Genomic DNA, 19628 nt, shown 5'->3' with positions numbered 1-19628 from the left:
TATTAGTTAAATTGGAAAAGATGGGTATCAGTATGAAAACTGAAAGGTGGATAAGGAACTGGTTAAAGGGGAGACTACAACGGGTCGTACTGAAAAGTGAACTGTCAGGCTAGAGGGAGGTTACTAATGGAGTTCCTTAGGGATTGGTTTTGGGACCAATCTTATTTAATCTTTTTATTACTGACCTTGGCACAAAAAGTGGGAATGTGCTAATAAAATTTGTTAGATGACACAAAGCTGGGAGGTATTGCCAGTACAGAGAAGGACCAGGATATCATACAAGAAGATCTGGATGACCTAACTGGAGTAATAGTAATAGAATGAAATTTAAGAGTGAAAAATTCAAGGTCATGCATTTAGGGATAAATAACAAGAATTATTGTTATAAGCTGGGGACGCATCAGTTGGAAATAACTGAGGAGGAGAAGGACTTCAGAGTACTGGTTGATCACAGGATGACTATGAGCCGCCAATGTGATATGGCCGTGAAAAAAGCTAATGAGGTCTTGGGATGCATCAGGCGAGGTATTTCCAGTAGAGATAAGGAGGTGTTAGTACCATTATATAAGGCACTGGTGAGACCTCATCTGGAATACAGTGTGCAGTTCTGGTCTCCCATGTTTAAGAAGGATGAATTCAAACTAGAACGGGTACAGAGAAGGGCTACTAGGATGATCTGAGGAATGGAAAACCTGTCATATGAAAGGAGACTGAAAGAGCTTGGCTTGTTTAGCTTAACCAAAAGAAGGCTGAGGGGAGCTATGATTGCTCTCTATAAATATATCAGAGGGATAAATACCAGGGAGGGAGAGGAATTATTTAAGATCAGTACCAATGTGGACACAAGAACAAATGGATATAAACTGGCCATCGGGAAGGTTAGATTTGAAATTAGACAAAGATTTCTAACCATCAGAGGAGTGAAGTTCTGGAACAGCTTTCCAAGGGGAGCAATGAGGGCAAAAGACATATCTGGCTTCAAGACTAAGCTTTATAAGTTTATGGAGGGGATGATATAATGAGGATAGCCTAATTTTGGCAATTAATTGGTCTTTGACTATTAGCAGTAAATATGCCCAATGGCTTGTGATGGGATGTTAGATGGGGTGGGATCTTAGTTACTACAGAGAATTATTTCCTGGGTGCTGGCCGGTGAGTCTTGCCCACATGCTCAGGGAATAGCTGATCACCATATTTGGGGTCAAGAAGGAATTTTCCTCCAGGGCAGATTGGCAGAGGCCCTGGGGAGTTTTCGCCTTCCTCTGCATGGGCACGGGTCACTTGCTGGAGGATTCTCTGCATCTTGAAGTCTTTAAACCACGATTTGAGGACTTCAGTGGCTCAGACCTAGGTTTGATACAGGAGTAGGTGAGTGAGATTCTCCTGCCCTATGCTGCTGCATACACACGTTGTAGGCAACAGCTTACTGTTACTTTCCTTGTGTAGCCCAAGGTGTATGCTGAGTTGGGCCCTTTTCTGCCTTTTACTCACCTCCAGCTGTCACTCCTGCCTTGGCTTCAGCCAGGCTTCCCCAGCCATGCCCCAGGTTGACCCACTCTACTTCTCCTCCAATCTGTTCCTCTCCCTGACATGCCCTGCCCCCTACCAGGACATGTCCAAACAGAATGCCCCCTTATGGAATGTGAGTATGTGCAGGTATGGAGAACAGAACAAGGACCCATTAAAATAATTGTCCCTGTATAGATCAATGGGACAAAAGTACAAGGTCTGTTGGACTTCATACCAGGTCTAAGTCAGCTTCTATGGCTTTTCCCAAACACATTCCTCTTGTGAAAATTTGTAGAGCAACAACCTGGACTTCAATGCATACTTTCATTTAGTACTACTCATTAGACTTAGAGTCTATATCAGATGCAAAGTATAGTATGGCTGTTCTGCAATCATTGTTCAGTTAGGACTCCATATCCCACCATCTTGGGTTACAGTTACTGCTTCTTTGTCTACCCCGTGAGTGGGAGTATGCAGAGGCCCCGCAAAGAAATAATTAAGATTACTTTGGTGTAACTGGGGTTCTTTGAGATGGACTCTGCATATGGATACTCCCCACCCATCTTTCCCCATTTCCTTGGAATCCTACTTACCAAGGGACACGGGATGTGGGGGAAGGAACTGAGGTGGCTGGAGAGCCAAACCCTTTTATACCCTTACCATGGAACGATAAATGTCTACTAAAGAAGTGTGTGAGTTCTCCAATGGGCATTGCTAGCTTGGGTTCCACTGATCAGAGCATCCCATGAACGTGAATATGCAGAATCCATCTCGAAGAACTCTGATTGCAGGTAAGTAACCTTCATTTTTCTAAGATTACCTTTCATAGGCCCTTGCTAGGACATTCCCCCCCCCACCAGTTCTCCAAAGCCACAATGTCTGGTTCTTTCTGACCGTTCTTCTCCCTCGTAGCCCCTGCTGGGAGAGAGGATATTCCTTTCAAAACAGCTTTGTCTATCATCATGTTAGAAACAGGATGCAGAAGAAAGAATTTCTCACCTGGGAATTTTTTTTTGTGAACCAAGTCCAAAACTACACATCCCCCACACTTCAGTTACTGGCTAACCTAAGCTGAAGTTATAGTTTTGCTAAACTTTGACTGGAGAATAACGGAGAGGAGTCAGTGAAAAAAGTTGGAAAATTCTCAACTACTACTGGTAGGCTCTAAGTTGATTTACATATACTGGAAGACTACCTATCTGGTCTGTACTGATGGAATCAGTCTGCAGGAAAGAATGACCCAGGTATGGAATTCTTTTTTTTAAACTGGGATTCATTATAAAATCATAAGTATTTTAATTCATTTAAATTTTAACTTGTTGACCAGAGAATATTCCATTGAAAATGTAATACAGGTTAATTTGGTTCTACAATATATACATTTTTAATTATTAGTGTTATTCCTGAGCCAAGCATAGTTAATCTGATTTTATATCTAAGTGCATAGTCAGTTGGTCTCCATTCTGTGTTGTGTGTTAGAGAAGTTCATTTAATTTTAAATCAGATCTTCACATTTTATCTGGGTGAATGGCTTGAAGGTAATACATGTTTCCGCTTCAAGAAGAATGTTGTTTGGGTTGCAAAGTCAAGCACTTAAAAATTAGGAAAATGCCACATTTAAGATTCCCATTATATCTTTGTGCATCCATCTTGTGTGCTGAATGAAGCTATTAGTTCCATTTTCTATTGTTTGAATTTGTCTAGCTTCAATTTTCAGCCATTGGATTTTGATATATTGACAGATTAAAGTGCTCTCTAGTATTAGATATTTTCTTCCTGTGCAGGCGGATAATGTGCACAGAGTTCAGTAACTGCTCCAGAGGATTCTATTTTGACACGATAAGAAAACCAGGAAAAACATGCCTGCTTAACATACCAGAAAAGAAAATATTTGGAACACAGACATGTGGTAATGGTGTACTAGAAGATGAAGAGGAATGTGACTGTGGTATGGATGAGGTTAGTAATTAAATACTTTAGCTTCGTGCACATTTTACAGAAGTATTGTTAAGTTTGTTTTATCCAACTTCAAAACTACTCCGTGAGACACATGGTTTTACGATGGAAGTGCTGTTCATGGTTCCATAGTTAAGACTAAGAGTTGAGTTTTGCATTTAAAATAGGATTCAACTATTTTGTTATTATGTCTGAAGAACACATCTTATGCACATCAAAATTACAGCTTTGAGTACAAAGAAAATTACTCCTTGAGTACACAATAAATTTTATGAGGATATTTAAAAAAAACAGGAATACATTTCCCTCTTCTGTTTAATTAATCCATAAACTCAGGGATCACACCGTATGACCGGAGAATTGCTTAATATAGTACCTTTTTTTAAGAAAGGGAAAAAAGCGATCCAGGAAATTACAGGCCTGTTAGAATGACCTCAACTGTATGCAAGATCTTGTAACAAATTTTGATAGTGAAAGTAGTTTAGTACATAGAGGTAAACAGCAATTAAGGTAAAATACAACATGGTTTATAAAAGGTAGATCATGCCAGAGCAACCTGATCTCTTTCTTTGTGAAGATTACTGATTTTTTAAGACAAAGGAAGTGCAGAAGATCAAATCTACCTCAATTTCAGTAATGCATTTTATACAGTTACACATGAGAAATTATTAGATAAATTGGAGAAGATGGGGATTAGTATGAGAATTCAAGGGTGGATAAGGAACTGGTGAAAGGGAGACTGCAACACATCATATTGAAAGGGTAACCATCAGGCTAGAGGGAGGCTACTGGTGGAGTTCCTCGGGGATCGGTCTTGGGGCCAATCTGATTTAACATTTTTATTGGCACAAAAAGTGGAAGTGTGCTAATAAAATTCGCAGCTGACACAAAGTCAGAAGGCCAATATGGAGGAGGACCAGAATATCATACAAGAAGATCTTGATCACCTTGAAAATGGACTAATAGAAATGGGATGAAATTTAATAGTGCAAAGTGCAAGGTCATGAACTTGAGGACTAAGAATAAGAATTTTTTTTAAAAAGCTGGGGACTTATCAGTTGGAAACAACAAAGGAGGAGAAAGTCTTGGGTGTATTGGTTGATCACAGGATGACTGTGAGCCGCCAGTGTGATTCATCTGTGAAAAAGGCTAATATGCTCCTAGGATGCATCAGGTGAGGTGTTTCCTGTAGAGATAGGGAAGTGTTAGTATCATTCTACAAGGCACTGGTGAGATCTCATCTGGAATACTGTATGTAATTCTGGTCTCCCGTTTTAAAGAAAGATGAAATCAAACTGGAAGAAGTGCAGAGAAGGACTATTAGGATGATCAGAAGAATGGAAAACCTACCTTATGAGAAGAGACTGAAAGAGCTTATCCTAAGCAAGAGAAGGCTAAGAAAGAGATGGCTTAACCAAGAGAAGGCCTAACCAAGAGCAGGCTTAGCCTAACCAAGAGAAGGCTGAGAGGAGATTTCATTGCTCTCTGTAAATACATAAGAGGGATAAATACCAGGGAGAGGAGTCATTTAATTTAAGCGCCAATGTGGACATAAGAACAAATGGATATAACTGTCCATCAACAAGTTTAGGCTTGAAAGGAGATGGTGGTTTCTTACCATTAGAGGAGTGAAGTTCTGGAACATCCTTTCAAAGGGAACAGTGGGGGCAAAAAACCTAACTGGTTTCAAGATTGAGCTTGATATGTTTATGGAGGGGGTTGGTATGATGAGACTGTCTACAATGGAATGTAGCCAATCTGTGACTGAAAGTAACAGAGGTGGGGGATTGTGCAAAGGGTGTGCAATGCACAAGGCCCCTTTAATCTCTTTACTTCAGCCATTGTGATGTAGCTTTTGTGGAACAAAGAACTGGAAGTCATTGAGTCCAGTCCCCTGCTATCACAGGCAACCCCTTCATATAATCCCATCAAGCTCCATCTTAAAACTGTCGGAGGAGTAGCCGTGTTAGTCTGGATCTGTAAAAGCAGCAAAGAGTCCTGCGGCACCTTATAGACTAAGGGCTGGTCTACACTATGGGGGGAAATCGATCTAAGATACGCAACTTCAAGTCGAAGTATCTTAGATCGAATTACCTACCGTCCTCACGGCGCGGGATCGACGTCCGCGGCTCCCCATGTCGACTCCGCTACCGCCGTTCGGGTTGGTGGAGTTCCGGGGTCAACAGGAGTGCGTTCGGGGATCGATATATCGCGTCTAGATGAGACGCGATATATCGATCCCCGAGAAATTGATTGCTACCCGCCGATACGGCGGGTAGTGAAGACGTAGCCTAACAGACGTATTGGAGCATGAGCTTTCGTGCGTGAATACCCACTTCGTCGGATGCACTCACGAAAGCTCATGCTCCAATACGTCTGTTAGTCTATAAGGTGCCACAGGACTCTTTGCTGATCTTAAAACTAGTTAGTTTGCCCCCTACTGGAAAGTTGTTCCAGAACCTCACACCTCTGATAGTTACTTCTAATTTCCAGCCTGATTTTATTTATGGCCAGTTCATTGTCCTGGGTAGGCTGGCTTCTTTCCTTTTTATGTATCTTCAGAGTGCATGCCAGACTTACTCGGTCCAAGTGTTCAAAATTGGATTTCCTAACACTTGTTAATGTCAGCGCTCAAGTCTTGTACACAGTAGTTAAGTCTGGAGAAAGACTGATGGGTTAGCCATGCACACAGAAGGAACTGATATTTTTTTCTTCTGCTGCTTCCTCTCCACCCCCCTAGTGGCACCAAACCTGGACCCCAGCAGGAGTGGTCAGAAGTACTGTCCCCTTACTTCTTCTTTGAATGCCATCCCTGTGGGTGTGCCACTTCAGGTGTTGGTGCACCCCTGCACCATCGATCAAAGATTTATGGTAGCAATGTCCACGCATTAGGCCATCCTCAGCTGAAGATGGAGCTCTGGGGCAGTGTTCGTCACTCTTGCCAAACCTTTAGAAAAATAAGTTTCAGTAGTTAGTCAGTCATTTAAAAAGTTATAGTTAGTGCTGGTGCTAGTTTTTGTTAAAAAAAAAAAAACATTTACTTTTCCCAGTTTTACCCTCCCCGTAGTTTCCCCGCACTGGGGTTGGATAACCATTAGAGATGCCTGGCTCCCCAGGCTTTAAGCGATGCTGCTCTTTCCATGGAGCAATGCCCATTTCTGACGGGCACTCTTTGTGTGTCCAATGTCTCAGGGAGGCACATATCCCGCAAAAACGTCCCTACTGCAGTAATCTGAAAGCAAGAGCCCGATTTGACCAGGATCTCTGCTTGAAAATGATACTGATGTAGAAATCTCTCCAACCAGAGGCAGGCCAATGGACGTCTTGGCAGGGACAGGAGACGTGTTCCTCTAAAAGACCGAGGAAGAGGGCTCATATGTCTCCACAGAGAGCACCACAGAAACGTAGGTGGTCTCTCCCCATTGGCACCGATGATACCATCATCAGAACCGCCAGAAATCTACTGCAACAGAGAGATTTGTCTGTCTTGTTGGCACTGCAGTCCCTACTATTTGGTAAAAAGAACAGGAGTACTTGTGGCACCTTAGAGACTAACAAATTTATTTGAGCATAAGCTTTCGTGGGCTACAGCCCACTTCATCGGACACATCGAATGGAACATATAGCTCAGCCATTACACACATTGAATCTATTTCGCCCATGTTAAGTATCTTGTCAAACTGTCTTAAATGGGCTATCTTGATTATCACTACAAAAGTTTTTTTTTCTCCTGCTGACAACAGTTCATCTTAATTAATTAGCCTCTTAGAGTTGGTTGGGCAACTCTCACCTTTTCATGTTCTCTCTCTCTCTCTCTCTCTCTCTCTGTGTGTGTGTATATATATATATATATATATATATCCTCACTATATGTTCCATTCTATGCGTCCGATGAAGTGGGCTGTAGCCCACGAAAGCTTATGCTCAAATAAATGTTAGTCTCTAAGGTGCCACAAGTACTTCTGTTCTTTTTGCGGATACAGACTAACACGGCTGCTACTCTGAAACCTATTAGTTGGTACTGAGGGCTCTCCTGTAAGTTATAGCTTACCTCTCATAACGCTGTACTCTCGTCCAGTGAAGACGATGGTGATGTGCAGGAACCATGCACTTTCTCACCACATCACTCATCACCCAAAGAGCAACGACCACCCTGGATCCAGATGGAGTCCAAATGCCCTCACAACCAGATAGCTCAACTGTGGTACGGACCAATAGCCTTCCCAATGCAATGGGCCCAACCCTAGGCAATTTACCAGGCCACCCACGGCTCATTGGGGTGTATGGGGTTGTCAGGGAGGGGTAGTACCTCTGATAGGGGAGCAGTCGTACTCCTAGGAGTAGTTCATCCACTTTGGTCCCCACTTGACACCCAGCTCTCACCTGTGGCTCCAAGGTGCTGTCAGCATGCGACAGCGGCCACACCCTGGAAACCGTCTCGACTGGCGGGCTAAACCAGGTGAGGGTAGCCGATGAGTCTAAGACCCTCGGTGAGTTAGGGCCTGTCTACCCATTGCATGCGAAGGCTGGATCCGACTGACTGAGGAAACCTGGTTCAATGGTCAGGAAGGCGGTGACAGCAAGCGTTGTGGAACGCTCAAGAGCACGACAAGACACATAGGCGTCCTGGTCATCCACTGCGCCCTGCCCTATCTCCAGCAGTCTCGACTCTTGTCCTGCCACTGGATACAGATAGGAACTGGGAAGAGAGAGTGAGGTTGACGTTGCGCAACTCTCCCTCACTTTAATCCAATTCACGCGCAAGTCTGGACATCATATATCATATCACATCATATCAAGTCCTGTGGCAATGGGCGAGCAATGAAGCATCAGGTGTGGATACACTGGGAGCTGTAGCCGCGGACCTGCACACAGGCGGCTCAGGTATAATGGTCGTTCCTCACTGACCGAAGCAGCGGTGGAGCTCGGCATCTTCTTGAGCGACTGAGCAGCCCTATTCAGGATTGCACTGCTCACCTCCATAGAATGAGGAGGGGGCTAGAAAAGGTGCCCTAAACATTGCCTGCTTCACCTTACCCTGGTCAGCATACCGCGGCTGGCGGGGATCCCATAAAAGCGGTCGAACAAAAACAAAATTTAGAGTGACACTAATCACCATTGGCACATGGAATGTGAGCATGCTACTGGATAACATCACGGCAGACAGACCAGAGAGAAGAACAGCACTTGTCGCCAGAGAGCTCGCACGCTACAACATTGACATTGCAGCCCTTAGCGAAACTCGCCTTGCTAATGAAGGACAGCTGTCCGAGTCAGGCGGAGGCTATACATTCTTCTGGAGTGGCCGCAGCGGTGATGAGCGTCGCGAATCTGGAGTTGGCTTCACCATCAAAAATCATCTTGTTCGGAAACTTGCCAGTCCCCCCAAGGGTGTGAATGATCGTCTCATGATAATGCAGCTTCCGCTTCAAAATGGAAAACAAGCTACTTTGATCCATGCATACGCTCCCACAATGACCAACCCAGAGGATGTGAAGGATAAATTCTACGAAGAACTAGATGCTCTGCTATTATCAGTTCACCGCACAGACAAGCTGATCCTGCTTGGTGATTTTAATGCAAGAGTCGGATGCGATGCCGCAGCCTGGGAAGGAGTCATCGGGAAAAATGGAGTGGGAAAGTGTAACAGCAATGGTCTGTTACTGCTGGAAACTTGTGCAGCACATGACCTTCTGATCACCAATACGGTTTTCCGCCTCTCTACCCGTAACAGGACTTCGTGGATGCATCCCCGTTCCAAGCACTGGCATCTGATTGACTATGTCATCATCAGGAGAAGGGACAGACAAGATGTCAGGGTTACAAAAGCTATGTGCAGCGCTGACTGCTGGACGGATCACAGGCTCATAGTATCTAAAATGAAGCTCCATATCATGCCGAAGAGACGACCACAAGGCTGTAAGGCTCTCAAAAGGATCAACGTGTCGAAGCTGAAGAATAGCTGCATCACTGAAAATCTAGCAGAAGACCTAGAGAACGAGCTTGCTGATCTTCGTATTGAGAATGACGCTGAGAGAGACTGGGAGCGATTCTGCAACACTGTCCATACAACTGCATCGAAGGTTTTGGGGCCCTCCACACGCAGGCGGCAAGACTGGTTTGATGAAAATGATGCAGAAATCCAGGCCTTACTTGCTGAGAAGCACCACCTGCATCGCGCATATCAGAACAATCCATCCTCAGCGGCAAAGAAGACTACCTTTATCAACGCTCGCAGAACAGTACAGAACCGACTGCGCAAAATGCGGGACTTGTGGCTGAGCGCCAAAGCAGATGAAATACAGGTGTACGCGGACAGGAACGACTATAAGCAGTTCTATGAAGCCCTCAACACGCTCTATGGTCCACAGGCTTCTGGGAGCTTTCCCCTCCTGAACTCTGATGGCACTGTGCTCCTTACAGAGAAGACGCAGATTTTCCAGAGATGGGCTGAACATTTTGAAGCAGTTCTCAACTGCCCTTCAGTCATCAATGATGAGGCCATCGACAAGATGCCCCAGGTTGCAGTCAATGACTCCATGGATGCTTCACCAGAAGAGGACGAAGTGAAGAAAGCCATCAACCAGCTGTCAAGTGGCAAATCCCCAGGGTCAGATGCCATACCAGCAGAGGTTTACAAAGTCGGTGGATCAGTGCTGCTACGGAAACTCACTGAACTGTTTCAGTCCTTCTGGAAGCAGGGATCCATTCCACAGAAATTTAGAGACGCGTCCATTGTGCACCTCTATAAGAGGAAGGGCAATCGCCAGGTATGCGACAATCACCGTGGAATCTCGCTGCTCTCTACAGTGGGGAAAGTTCTTGCACGGGTTTTGTTGAACCGACTGATCACTCACCTGGAGCAGGGCTTACTGCCAGAATCACAGTGCGGCTTCCGCAAGGGGCGTGGGGCTATTGACATGATCTTCGCTGCGCGTCAGCTACAGGAGAAATGTCAAGAGCAGAACCGTGAACTCTACACAACTTTTGTGGACCTCACGAAAGCGTTCGACTCTGTCAGTCGCCAGGGCCTGTGGAGGATCATGTCGAAATTCGGCTGTCCAGACCGATTCATACAAATGGTACGTCAATTTCATCACGGTATGATGGCTCGTGTCCTGGATAACGGTGAAACATCCCAGTCACCAACGGCATCAAGCAAGGGTGTGTTTTAGCACCCACTTTGTTTAGCATGATATTCTCTGCCACTCTGACTGATGCCTTTCAACACTGCACTGAAGGAGTAGGCCTGAAGTACAGAATCGATGGGAAACTATTCAATCTGAGGCGACTGCGTGCCATCACCAAGGTGAAGGAAACTGTACTTTGAGACTTTCTCTTTGCCGATGATTGTGCTCTGAATGCTAGTACAGAGCCATAAATGCAAGCCAGTATGGACAAGTTTTCATCTGCATGCAACAGCTTGATGTTCACCATTAACATCAAGAAGACTGAGGTCATGCACTAGCCAGCTCCCCACACTCTGTACTCAGAACCGTCCATCACTGTAAATGGACAGAGACTTCAGGCAGTGGACCACTTCACGTACCTGGGCAGTACCCTTTCTCAAGCAGTGTCAATCGATGAAGAAGTAAAGTGCAAAGTTGCTAAAGCCAGCTCTGCATTTGGCCGATTGCGCTCCAACGTCTGGGAACGTCGAGGGATCAGCCTACCAACGAGGCTGAAGGTCTACCGAGCAGTGGTGCTTCCAACTCTGCTGTACGCCTGCGAGACGTGGACTGTCTATCGGAGTCATGCACGAAGGCTCAATCACTTCCACACTTCCTGACTGCGAAAGCTTCAAAAAATCAGATGGCAGGACAAAGTGCCCGATACTGAAGTCCTTATCAGAGCCAGTCTGCCGTCAGTTCACACACTGCTGATGAGAGCCCAGACCAGATGGGCTGGACATGTCGTGAGAATGTCAGACGAGTGCATTCCTAAACAGCTCTTCTACGGAGAACTCGCCCAGGGAAAGCGCTCCCATGGAGCACAAAAGAAGCGGTTCAAAGACACGCTGAAGACCTCTCTGAAGTCGTTTGAGATTAACACCGCCACATGGGAAACCCTCGCACTGAACCGTCCAGCATGGCGCAGCCTCATTCACATAGGCAGTAATACCTCTGAGGCGAGGCGTACTGCTGAGGCTGAAAGAAAGCGTGAGCTGCGCAAGTCCAGAGCTGCCCGCACATCATCGACAGTGCCATCACATGTCTGCCCAACGTGTGACAGGACGTTCCATGCCCGAATCGGACTGATCAGTCATCTTCGGACGCACAGAGTCCGGTTATCGAAAGAATGAGTTGTTGAGGTCTTCATCGACAACGATGGACGAACATCACCAGGCCACCCACGGCTCATTAGAGGCAAGCTGACATTTAATCCCACATCTCCCATCCTGTGGACAACGGAGGCTCAGGATGTTGGGGATAACACAGAAACAGGCACAGATCGGGCAATGACATCTCCAGCTCACAATTCTTCCTTCTCCTGAGATGAGGCAATTATGCCACCACTGCCTATCTTGGTGGATGACTTCAAACAGTTCCAGGAACTGTTTAAGTGGGTCGCCCAAAGCCAGGACATCCTGTTGAAGACAAACCAGCACAAGCTGAAACAAATTCTACAACCTTCATCTGCTTGCAAAAGCACTCTGCCCATCAATGATGTGATTTTGAAACCAGCAGAGACAATCTGGCAGACACCAGCCTCAATTCCGCCAACATGCAAAAGGACGGATAAGAAGTATTCATCCCCACCAAAGGGGTGGACTTCCTCTTCTCACACCCACCTCCCAACTCCTTGGGAAGAGCATCTTTGCAAGCAGGCTGGCTAACCTAGTGAGGAGGGCTTTAAACTAGGTTCACCGGGGGAAGGAGACCAAAGCCCCGAGGTAAGTGGGGAAGTGGGATATCGGGAGAAAGCGCAAGTAGGTGAGTGCAAGAGGGGAGGGCTCCTGCCCCATACTGGGACAGCAGGACGATCAGTGAGTTATCTTACATGCCTATACACAAATGCAAGAAGCCTGGGGAACAAGCAGGGAGAACTAGAAGTCCTGGCACAATCAAGGAATTATGATGTAATTGGAATAACAGAGACTTGGTGGGATAACTCACATGACTGGAGTACTGTCATGGATGGATATAAACTGTTCAGGAAGGATAGGCAGGGCAGAAAAGGTGGGGGAGTTGCGTTGTATGTAAGAGAGCAGTATGACTGCTCAGAGCTCCAGTATGAAACTGCAGAAAAACCTGAGAGTCTCTGGATTAAATTTAGAAGTATGAACAACAAGGGTAATGTCGTGGTGGGAGTCTGCTACAGACCACCAGACCAGGGGGATGAGGTGGACGAGGCTTTCTTCCAGCAACTAACAGAAGTTGCTAGATCACAGGCCCTGGTTCTCATGGGTGACTTTAATCACCCCGATATCTGCTGGGAGAGCAATACAGCAGTGCACAGACAATCCAGGAAGTTTCTGGAAAGTGTAGGGGACAATTTCCTGGTGCAAGTGCTGGAGGAACCAACTAGGGGAAAAGCTCTTCTTGACCTGCTGCTCACAAACAGGGAAGAAATAGTAGAGGAAGCAATAGTGGATGGGAACCTGGGAGGCAGTGACCATGAGATGGTCGAGTTCAGGATCCTGACACAAGGAAGAAAGGAGAGCAGTAGAACAGAGACCCTGGACTTCAGAAAAGCAGACTTTGACTCCCTCAGGGAACTGATGGGCAAGGGCCCCTGGGAGAATAACATGACGGGGAAAGGAATCGAGGAAAGCTGGCTGTATTTTAAAGAATCCTTATTAAGGTTGCAGGAACAAACCATCCCAATGTGTAGGAAGAAAAGTAAATATGGCAGGCGACCAGCTTGGCTTAACAGTGAAATCCTTGCTCGTCTTAAACACAAAAAAACAGCTTACAAGAAGTGGAAGATTGGACAAATAACCAGGGAGGAATATAAAAGTATTGCTCAGGCATGCAGGAGTGAAATTAGGAAGGCCAAATCACACTTGGAGTTGCAGCTAGCCGGAGATGTTAGGAGTAACAAGAAGGGTTTCTTCAGGTATGTTAGCAACAAGAAGAAAGTCAAGGAAAGTGTGGGCCCCTTGCTGAATGAGGGAGGGAACCTAGTGACAGAGGATGTGGAGAAAGCTAGTGTACTCAATGCTTTTTTTTGCCTCTGTCTTCATAGACAAGGTCAGCTCCCAGACAGCTGCACTCTGCAGCACGGTATGGGGAGGAGGTGACCAGCTCTCTGTGGAGAAAGAAGTAGTTCGGGACTATTTAGAAAAGCTGGACGAGCACAAGTCCATGGGGCCGGATGCACTGCATCCGAGGGTGCTAAAGAAGTTGGCCGATGAGATTGCAGAGCCATTGGCCATTATCTTTGAAAAATCATGGCGATCGGGGGAGGTCCCGGATGACTGGAAAAAAGCTAATGTAGTGCCCATCTTTAAAAAAGGGAAGAAGGAAGATCCAGGGAACTACAGGCCAGTCAGTCTCACCTCAGTCCCTGGAAAAATCATGGAGCAGGTCCTCAAGGAATCAATTTTGAACCACTTAAAGGAGGGGAAAGTGATCAGGAACAGTCAGCATGGATTCACCAAGGGCAAGTCATGCCTGACTAACCTAATTGCCTTCTATGAGGAGATAACCGGCTCTGTGGATGAGGGGAAAGCAGTGGATGTGCTATTTCTGGACTTTAGCAAAGCTTTTGATACAGTCTCCCACAGTATTCTTGCCAGCAAGTTAAAGAAGTATGGGCTGGATGAATGGACGGTAAGGTGGATAGAAAACTGGCTAGATGGTCGGGCTCAACGGGTAGTGATAAATGGTTCTGTGTCTAGTTGGCAGCCGGTATCAAGTGGAGTGCCCCAAGGGTCGGTGCTGGGGCCGGTTTTGTTCAATATCTTCATTAACAATCTGGAGGATGGTGTGGACTGCACCCTCAGCAAGTTTGCAGATGACACTAAACTGGGAGGAGTGGTTGATATGCTGGAGGGTAGGGATAGGATACAGAGGGACCTTGACAAATTAGAGGATTGGGCCAAAAGAAATATGATGAGGTTCAACAAGGACAAGTGCAGAGTCCTGCACTTAGGACGAAAGAATCCCATGCACTGCTACAGACTAGGGACCGAATGGCTGGGCAGCAGTTCTGCAGAAAAGGACCTAGGATGGATCTAGACTGTTCTCAGTGGTAGAAGATGACAGAACAAGGAGTAATGGTCTCAAGTTGCAGAGGGGGAGGTTTAGGTTGGACATTAGGAAAAACTTTTTCACTAGGAGGGTGGTGAAGCACTGGAATGGGTTACCTAGGGAGGTGGTGGAATCTCCTTCCTTGGAGGTTTTTAAGGGCAGGCTTGACAAAGCCCTGGCTGGGATGATTTAGTTGGGTTTGGTCCTGCTTTGAGCAGGGGGTTGGACTAGATGACCTCCTGAGGTCCCTTCCAACCCTGAGATTCTATGATTCTATGAACCCAGATAATCAACATGGCAAACAACAACAGTTTCGATCAACTGAACAAGATAAGGAACACAAGAGGCTTGATCTCTTCAGGCTAAAAGCTTACTCCTCGGCGACATTTCAATTGCAAGTAACCAACTATTAGCTCTTGTTGGCTAAATATGATTATGATAACTATGGCAAACTTAGCTCATTCATGGTGGAGCTCCCCAAGGAGAAAAAAATCACTATTTCAGGCCATTGTAAATGAGGATCAACTCATAGCTGTCTCAGAATAATGGTTGCACTCTTCACTCACTCGAATCTGGAGAAACTCTACCTTCAAGCGTGGCTCCTGTATGGTTTGATTGTGGCAAACTAGCCTGCTTGGAACAAGTTAAACACACATTACTAAACAGCAGGAAAGTGACCATGTATAATAACTTCCTTCAAACATGGAAGAGATTCTCTGCCTGGTGTGAAGAAAAATATGTGATGGCATCCATAGCGCTACTACCATTAGTGTCGGAATACCTATTGGAGCTGAAACATTTGGGTTTAGCAATGAGCTCAATCAAAGTCTATTTCGCGGTCATTTCAGCATTCCATCATGAGATTGATGGGACCTCGATCTTCGCACACTCCATTACTAAACACTTCCTCACGGGTCTCCAGAACATTTACCCAGAAATTCGCCAACCTACTTCAGCCTGGGACCTCAATCTGGTATTGAAGTGCCTCACAAGACTGTCATTTGAACCATTAGCCACCTGTTTCCTTCTACATTTATCCATGGAAGTGGCCTTTTTGGTTCCTATTACATCTGCCAGATGGGTGAGTGAGATAGGGGCTGTCATGGCCAATCCTCCCTACACAATATTCTTCAAAGACAAAATCATGCTACGTCCACACCCAAACTTCTTACCAAAGGTAACATCTTGCTTTCGTGTGAACCATCCAATCCATCTTCCTACATTCTGTCGCAAGCCTCATGGGATTCCAACAGAGCCTGGCTTCCATTCATTGGATGCCAGGCATGCGTTATCATTTTACCTGTAAAAGACCAAATCTTTCTGGAAATCTCCTAGACTTTTCGTTTCCACTACCGAGTGTCTGAAAGGCTGTGCAATATCCACTCAGAGACTGTCTAAATGGATTTCCATGTGCATTCAACATTGCTATCGTATTCTGAACATGAACCCCCATACGCACATCAGAGAGCAATCCATATGATCAGTTTCTACCTCAATAGTATTCCTCAACAGTGTTCTGATATTAGAGATTTGTAGGGTGGCCACTTAGGCTTCTGTCCACACATTCATTGAGCACTATGCAATCACTCAAGACTCCAGAGCTGATGCCATAGTTGGCCTAACCGTACTCACCTCTATGATTCAAATGAACCAGAAGTCCTTCTTGCCTTCTGAGGGGCACTGCTCTACAATCACCTGAAGTGGAGCACCAACAGGAACAGCACTCAAAGGAGGAGAGGGTTACTCAGCTTGTGCTATAACTGAGGTTCTTCAAGATGTGTGTCCCTATGGGTGCTCCACTACCCACCCTCCTCCTCTCTACTTTGGAGTTTGCAGTAAGGATTCTGCGGTAGAGAAGGAACTGCACGGTTCAGGTAGTGCATGCACTAGATGCGGCACCAATGGCACTGAGACGCCTACTGCGTACTCGCAACCCCCGTGGATACTGCTACCATAAATCTCTGATCAGATGTCAGTGCGTTCCAGCGCCATTGAAGTGGAGCACTCCCAGGGACACACATCTCAAAGAACCTCAATAACTGCACAAGGTAAGCAACCCTCTCTTCTGATGCAAATGACTATTATTCTGATCATAGGGCACTGGGCCTCCCAATGAAAGTCAATCCTGATTTGAGAAGGTCCCTTATATCATGAGTGAAACTCTTCACCCAAGAGTCTACATCAGTGAATATGAGCAACCAGTACAGTTACATTGTCAGAGTGGAGTGGTTCCCAAAGGAGCAGTTGACAAGAGTAAGGCCTGTAGAACTTGCTGCTGGACTCAGCCAAAGGGAATCCACTCTGCAATTGTGAACCTGGTGAGCTCTTGAATCTTGTTCCCCTGCCTGCTGATCTGGTTTCTCTGAACCAAACTATACTTCCCCTAATTTCAGCAAACCATGGTACTTCAGGACTGCCTCGTGATATGCTTGTCCACCCAGAAATCTTTCTGTTTCTGACTGAGATATTGTTCACACACTCATCTTACAATCCATGTCCAGCTCCTTATAACTACTCTGAATACCACAGCAAAGAGGTTGAATTCTGGCTTTAAGTGCAAAGTGGAACTCAACCTAAATTATGTAGTCATTGCCAGCACCCCCATATTAGATGTGTTGTACTAATTTAGATGGAATATATGAGTCCAAAGAGTCAAAGTTGTTAACATAACCCAGTCACTGTCCAACATTAACCAGTGTTAAACAAGGTTTGGTATACAGACACCACAACCTACTTATTATCGTGGCAAGCACCCCAAATCCATTTAACCTATTGTTAAAGATGCAGAAGAAAAGGAAAAACAGTTCAAGCTTTTGAAATGTAAGGTCTTAAATAAGGCTTTTATTTTAACAATATCCCTTATTCTTTTTCCTTAACTGGACAGAGATTTTAGAAGGAAAAAAACCTCATTTGGCAGTGTTTTAGATGGTGTCAAAGATGGTAATAACTATTCTTTAGATGGTGTCAAATAGGAAGGTCAGTTGAAATGGGCCGGAACTGTTATTTTAGCATTTTTTCTTGAAGTCCAATCATGACTAACCAAGGCAATCATACAAAACGAGATAGAAAAGAACAGCAAAGATAGAAATTGCAACTTCTATTTCTTGTGCTGACTCTTTCTTACAACCTTATTATTGGAGAAATACAGGCACAGCACACGGTCTTATCAGCCACTCTGAGACCTGACAAACTTGTACCAACATTGGGCTATTTAGGGCATTGTTTTTAGCTGCCTTTCTGCTTATAGGTTTACAGCTATGTTGCAAAATATATAGTCTTGGCCAGCTAAGCCAGGCTGTTATTAGACAGAAGGAAAAAGAAGAGCAATGGAAAAGAGAAGAAACAAGGTGGGAAAGGAAGAGGACAAACTGGGGAAGATTAGGGGTGGGAGTGAAGAAAGATGAAGTATCACATCCAAGCTGGGGTTCAGGATTTAGCCAGAGCATGTGGAGGTTGCAGTGCCCTTCTGAGTTCCTTTCTGTGGCCTGCATTGGTCAGTGGTATCAGTAAAACCCTCTTGGTTTAATTTAATTCACTCTATCTCCATCTTACGTCTTTTCTTAAACAATTTCATATAACTGGTCATTGTAACAATTTATAAACTTTAACTTTCTTTGAGGACTTATTTCCCCTTTGGTGAACAGCTGACATATATCCTCTCTATCTGGTGCTATTCTCTTCTTGGTTCTTTTAGACTTAGAGTTAAAAGGGTTTAGTCTTTTCTTCCTGGGAATTGGAAAACCAAGAGATACACTCTTGTTTGTGGTAATTATTATATAGCATCATTTCAAAGCCTAAATCATTTAGGGCTTGTCTATACTTGAAATTCAAGGGTGCCACATATACAGCACTGCAGTTCTGTCTACATCATGGTGTTGTATACACCAGGGATGATTTCAGCTTAAATATGTCACACAGGGGTGTGGATTTTTCACACACTTGAGTGACTTAGCTGGGTCAACCCAACTTTTTAGTGTAGACCAGGTCTTACACTATCATACACCATAATCTGCTTACATGGGAAGCTTCTGGGGCTAGGGACATCAAGCTCAGCTTTCTTCAGCCTCTTCAGGTTCCCTTCTCAGAGCTCTACTAACATTTCCTCACTTAGCCCATTCTGTAGGCAAGTCTAACCTGTGACTGTCCTGTCACAGTTACCAGATCTCCCTCTTTCAAGATCCACTTTCCAACTGTCACCTTGATCAACCCCTCCCGTGGTTCAACAGCTTGGGTAACTTCACTGGGGTCAGTGTGACATCAGTGCTAACTCAACAAATTACCACCCATTGTCTGCAGCTAATTTGCCTGCCACAATTCTATTGGTTATAATGACTCTGGTATGAGGAGTGACTGTACACATGTAGCTTTCTTGGCCAAATTCACGGCTCTTTAAAGATGTGGCTGCATACTAGCTTGGACATCTGTGCTTAAAAGGCTCCCCACCTTGAAAGGTTGCCTTGGCACCACTCCCATTTTGGCAACAGAGCCAGGAGAACTAAGGCAGAAGTACAGGGGGTGCCCTTAGAGCATGGAGACACTGGGACTCAGGGACTATGCTATCCCTACACCTAATATCACATAGTACCAGTCTCACCAACACAACCCTGCAAGCCAGTGAGTGAATTACAAATTCAGTGTTGTGTCAGAGTAACAATTACACTTTGGTTTCTTTGTGCTACTCTAGTGTATTGGTGAATCTACATTTAAAAGTTTACGTTACGTGAAAACAAAATTAAATAGTTTTATTTTATCTTAAAATCATTAGAAATATTACATATATCCGTGGTACTTATGTGACCTGTGTCACTGTAATAACTAGCACCTCTCCATCTTTTTAATGTATTTGTACTCACAACACACCTGTGAGATAGTATTTCTCTATTGCCCCATTTTTACAGATAGGGAACTGAGGAAGAGAAAAACTTAGTGACTTGTCCACGCTCCAGCAGAGCAGGGAATTGAACCCAG

At 45.0% G+C, this 19628-nt stretch overlaps 1 protein-coding gene and 1 long non-coding RNA gene across 9 annotated transcripts in view; one reads left to right on the top strand and one right to left on the bottom strand.

Moving 5' to 3' along the window:
* Positions 1-18883, bottom strand: part of LOC120396068 — a 46771-nt gene extending 27888 nt beyond the window's left edge. For 2 of the 3 annotated variants that reach the window (XR_005592957.1, XR_005592956.1), the window contains exons 1-3: positions 18678-18883; positions 6258-6412; positions 2330-2427 (exon numbers count right to left, since the gene is read on the bottom strand). This is a non-coding gene — a long non-coding RNA (uncharacterized LOC120396068). The remainder of the gene's footprint in view (positions 1-2329; positions 2428-6257; positions 6413-18677) is intronic. The other variant, XR_005592958.1, reaches the window with a different exon arrangement.
* LOC120396066 (disintegrin and metalloproteinase domain-containing protein 20-like) overlaps positions 1-19628 on the top strand; it is a 139200-nt gene that overhangs the window by 66986 nt on the left and 52586 nt on the right. For all 6 annotated transcript variants that reach the window (XM_039520961.1, XM_039520960.1, XM_039520959.1 and 3 more), the window contains one exon: positions 3294-3468. In XM_039520961.1, the coding sequence (XP_039376895.1) occupies positions 3294-3468 (175 nt within the window). The remainder of the gene's footprint in view (positions 1-3293; positions 3469-19628) is intronic.

Source organism: Mauremys reevesii, linkage group 1 (assembly GCF_016161935.1).
Source record: "Mauremys reevesii isolate NIE-2019 linkage group 1, ASM1616193v1, whole genome shotgun sequence".
Lineage (NCBI taxonomy): Eukaryota > Metazoa > Chordata > Testudines > Geoemydidae > Mauremys > Mauremys reevesii.
This window is presented reverse-complemented; position numbering and strand designations above follow the sequence as displayed.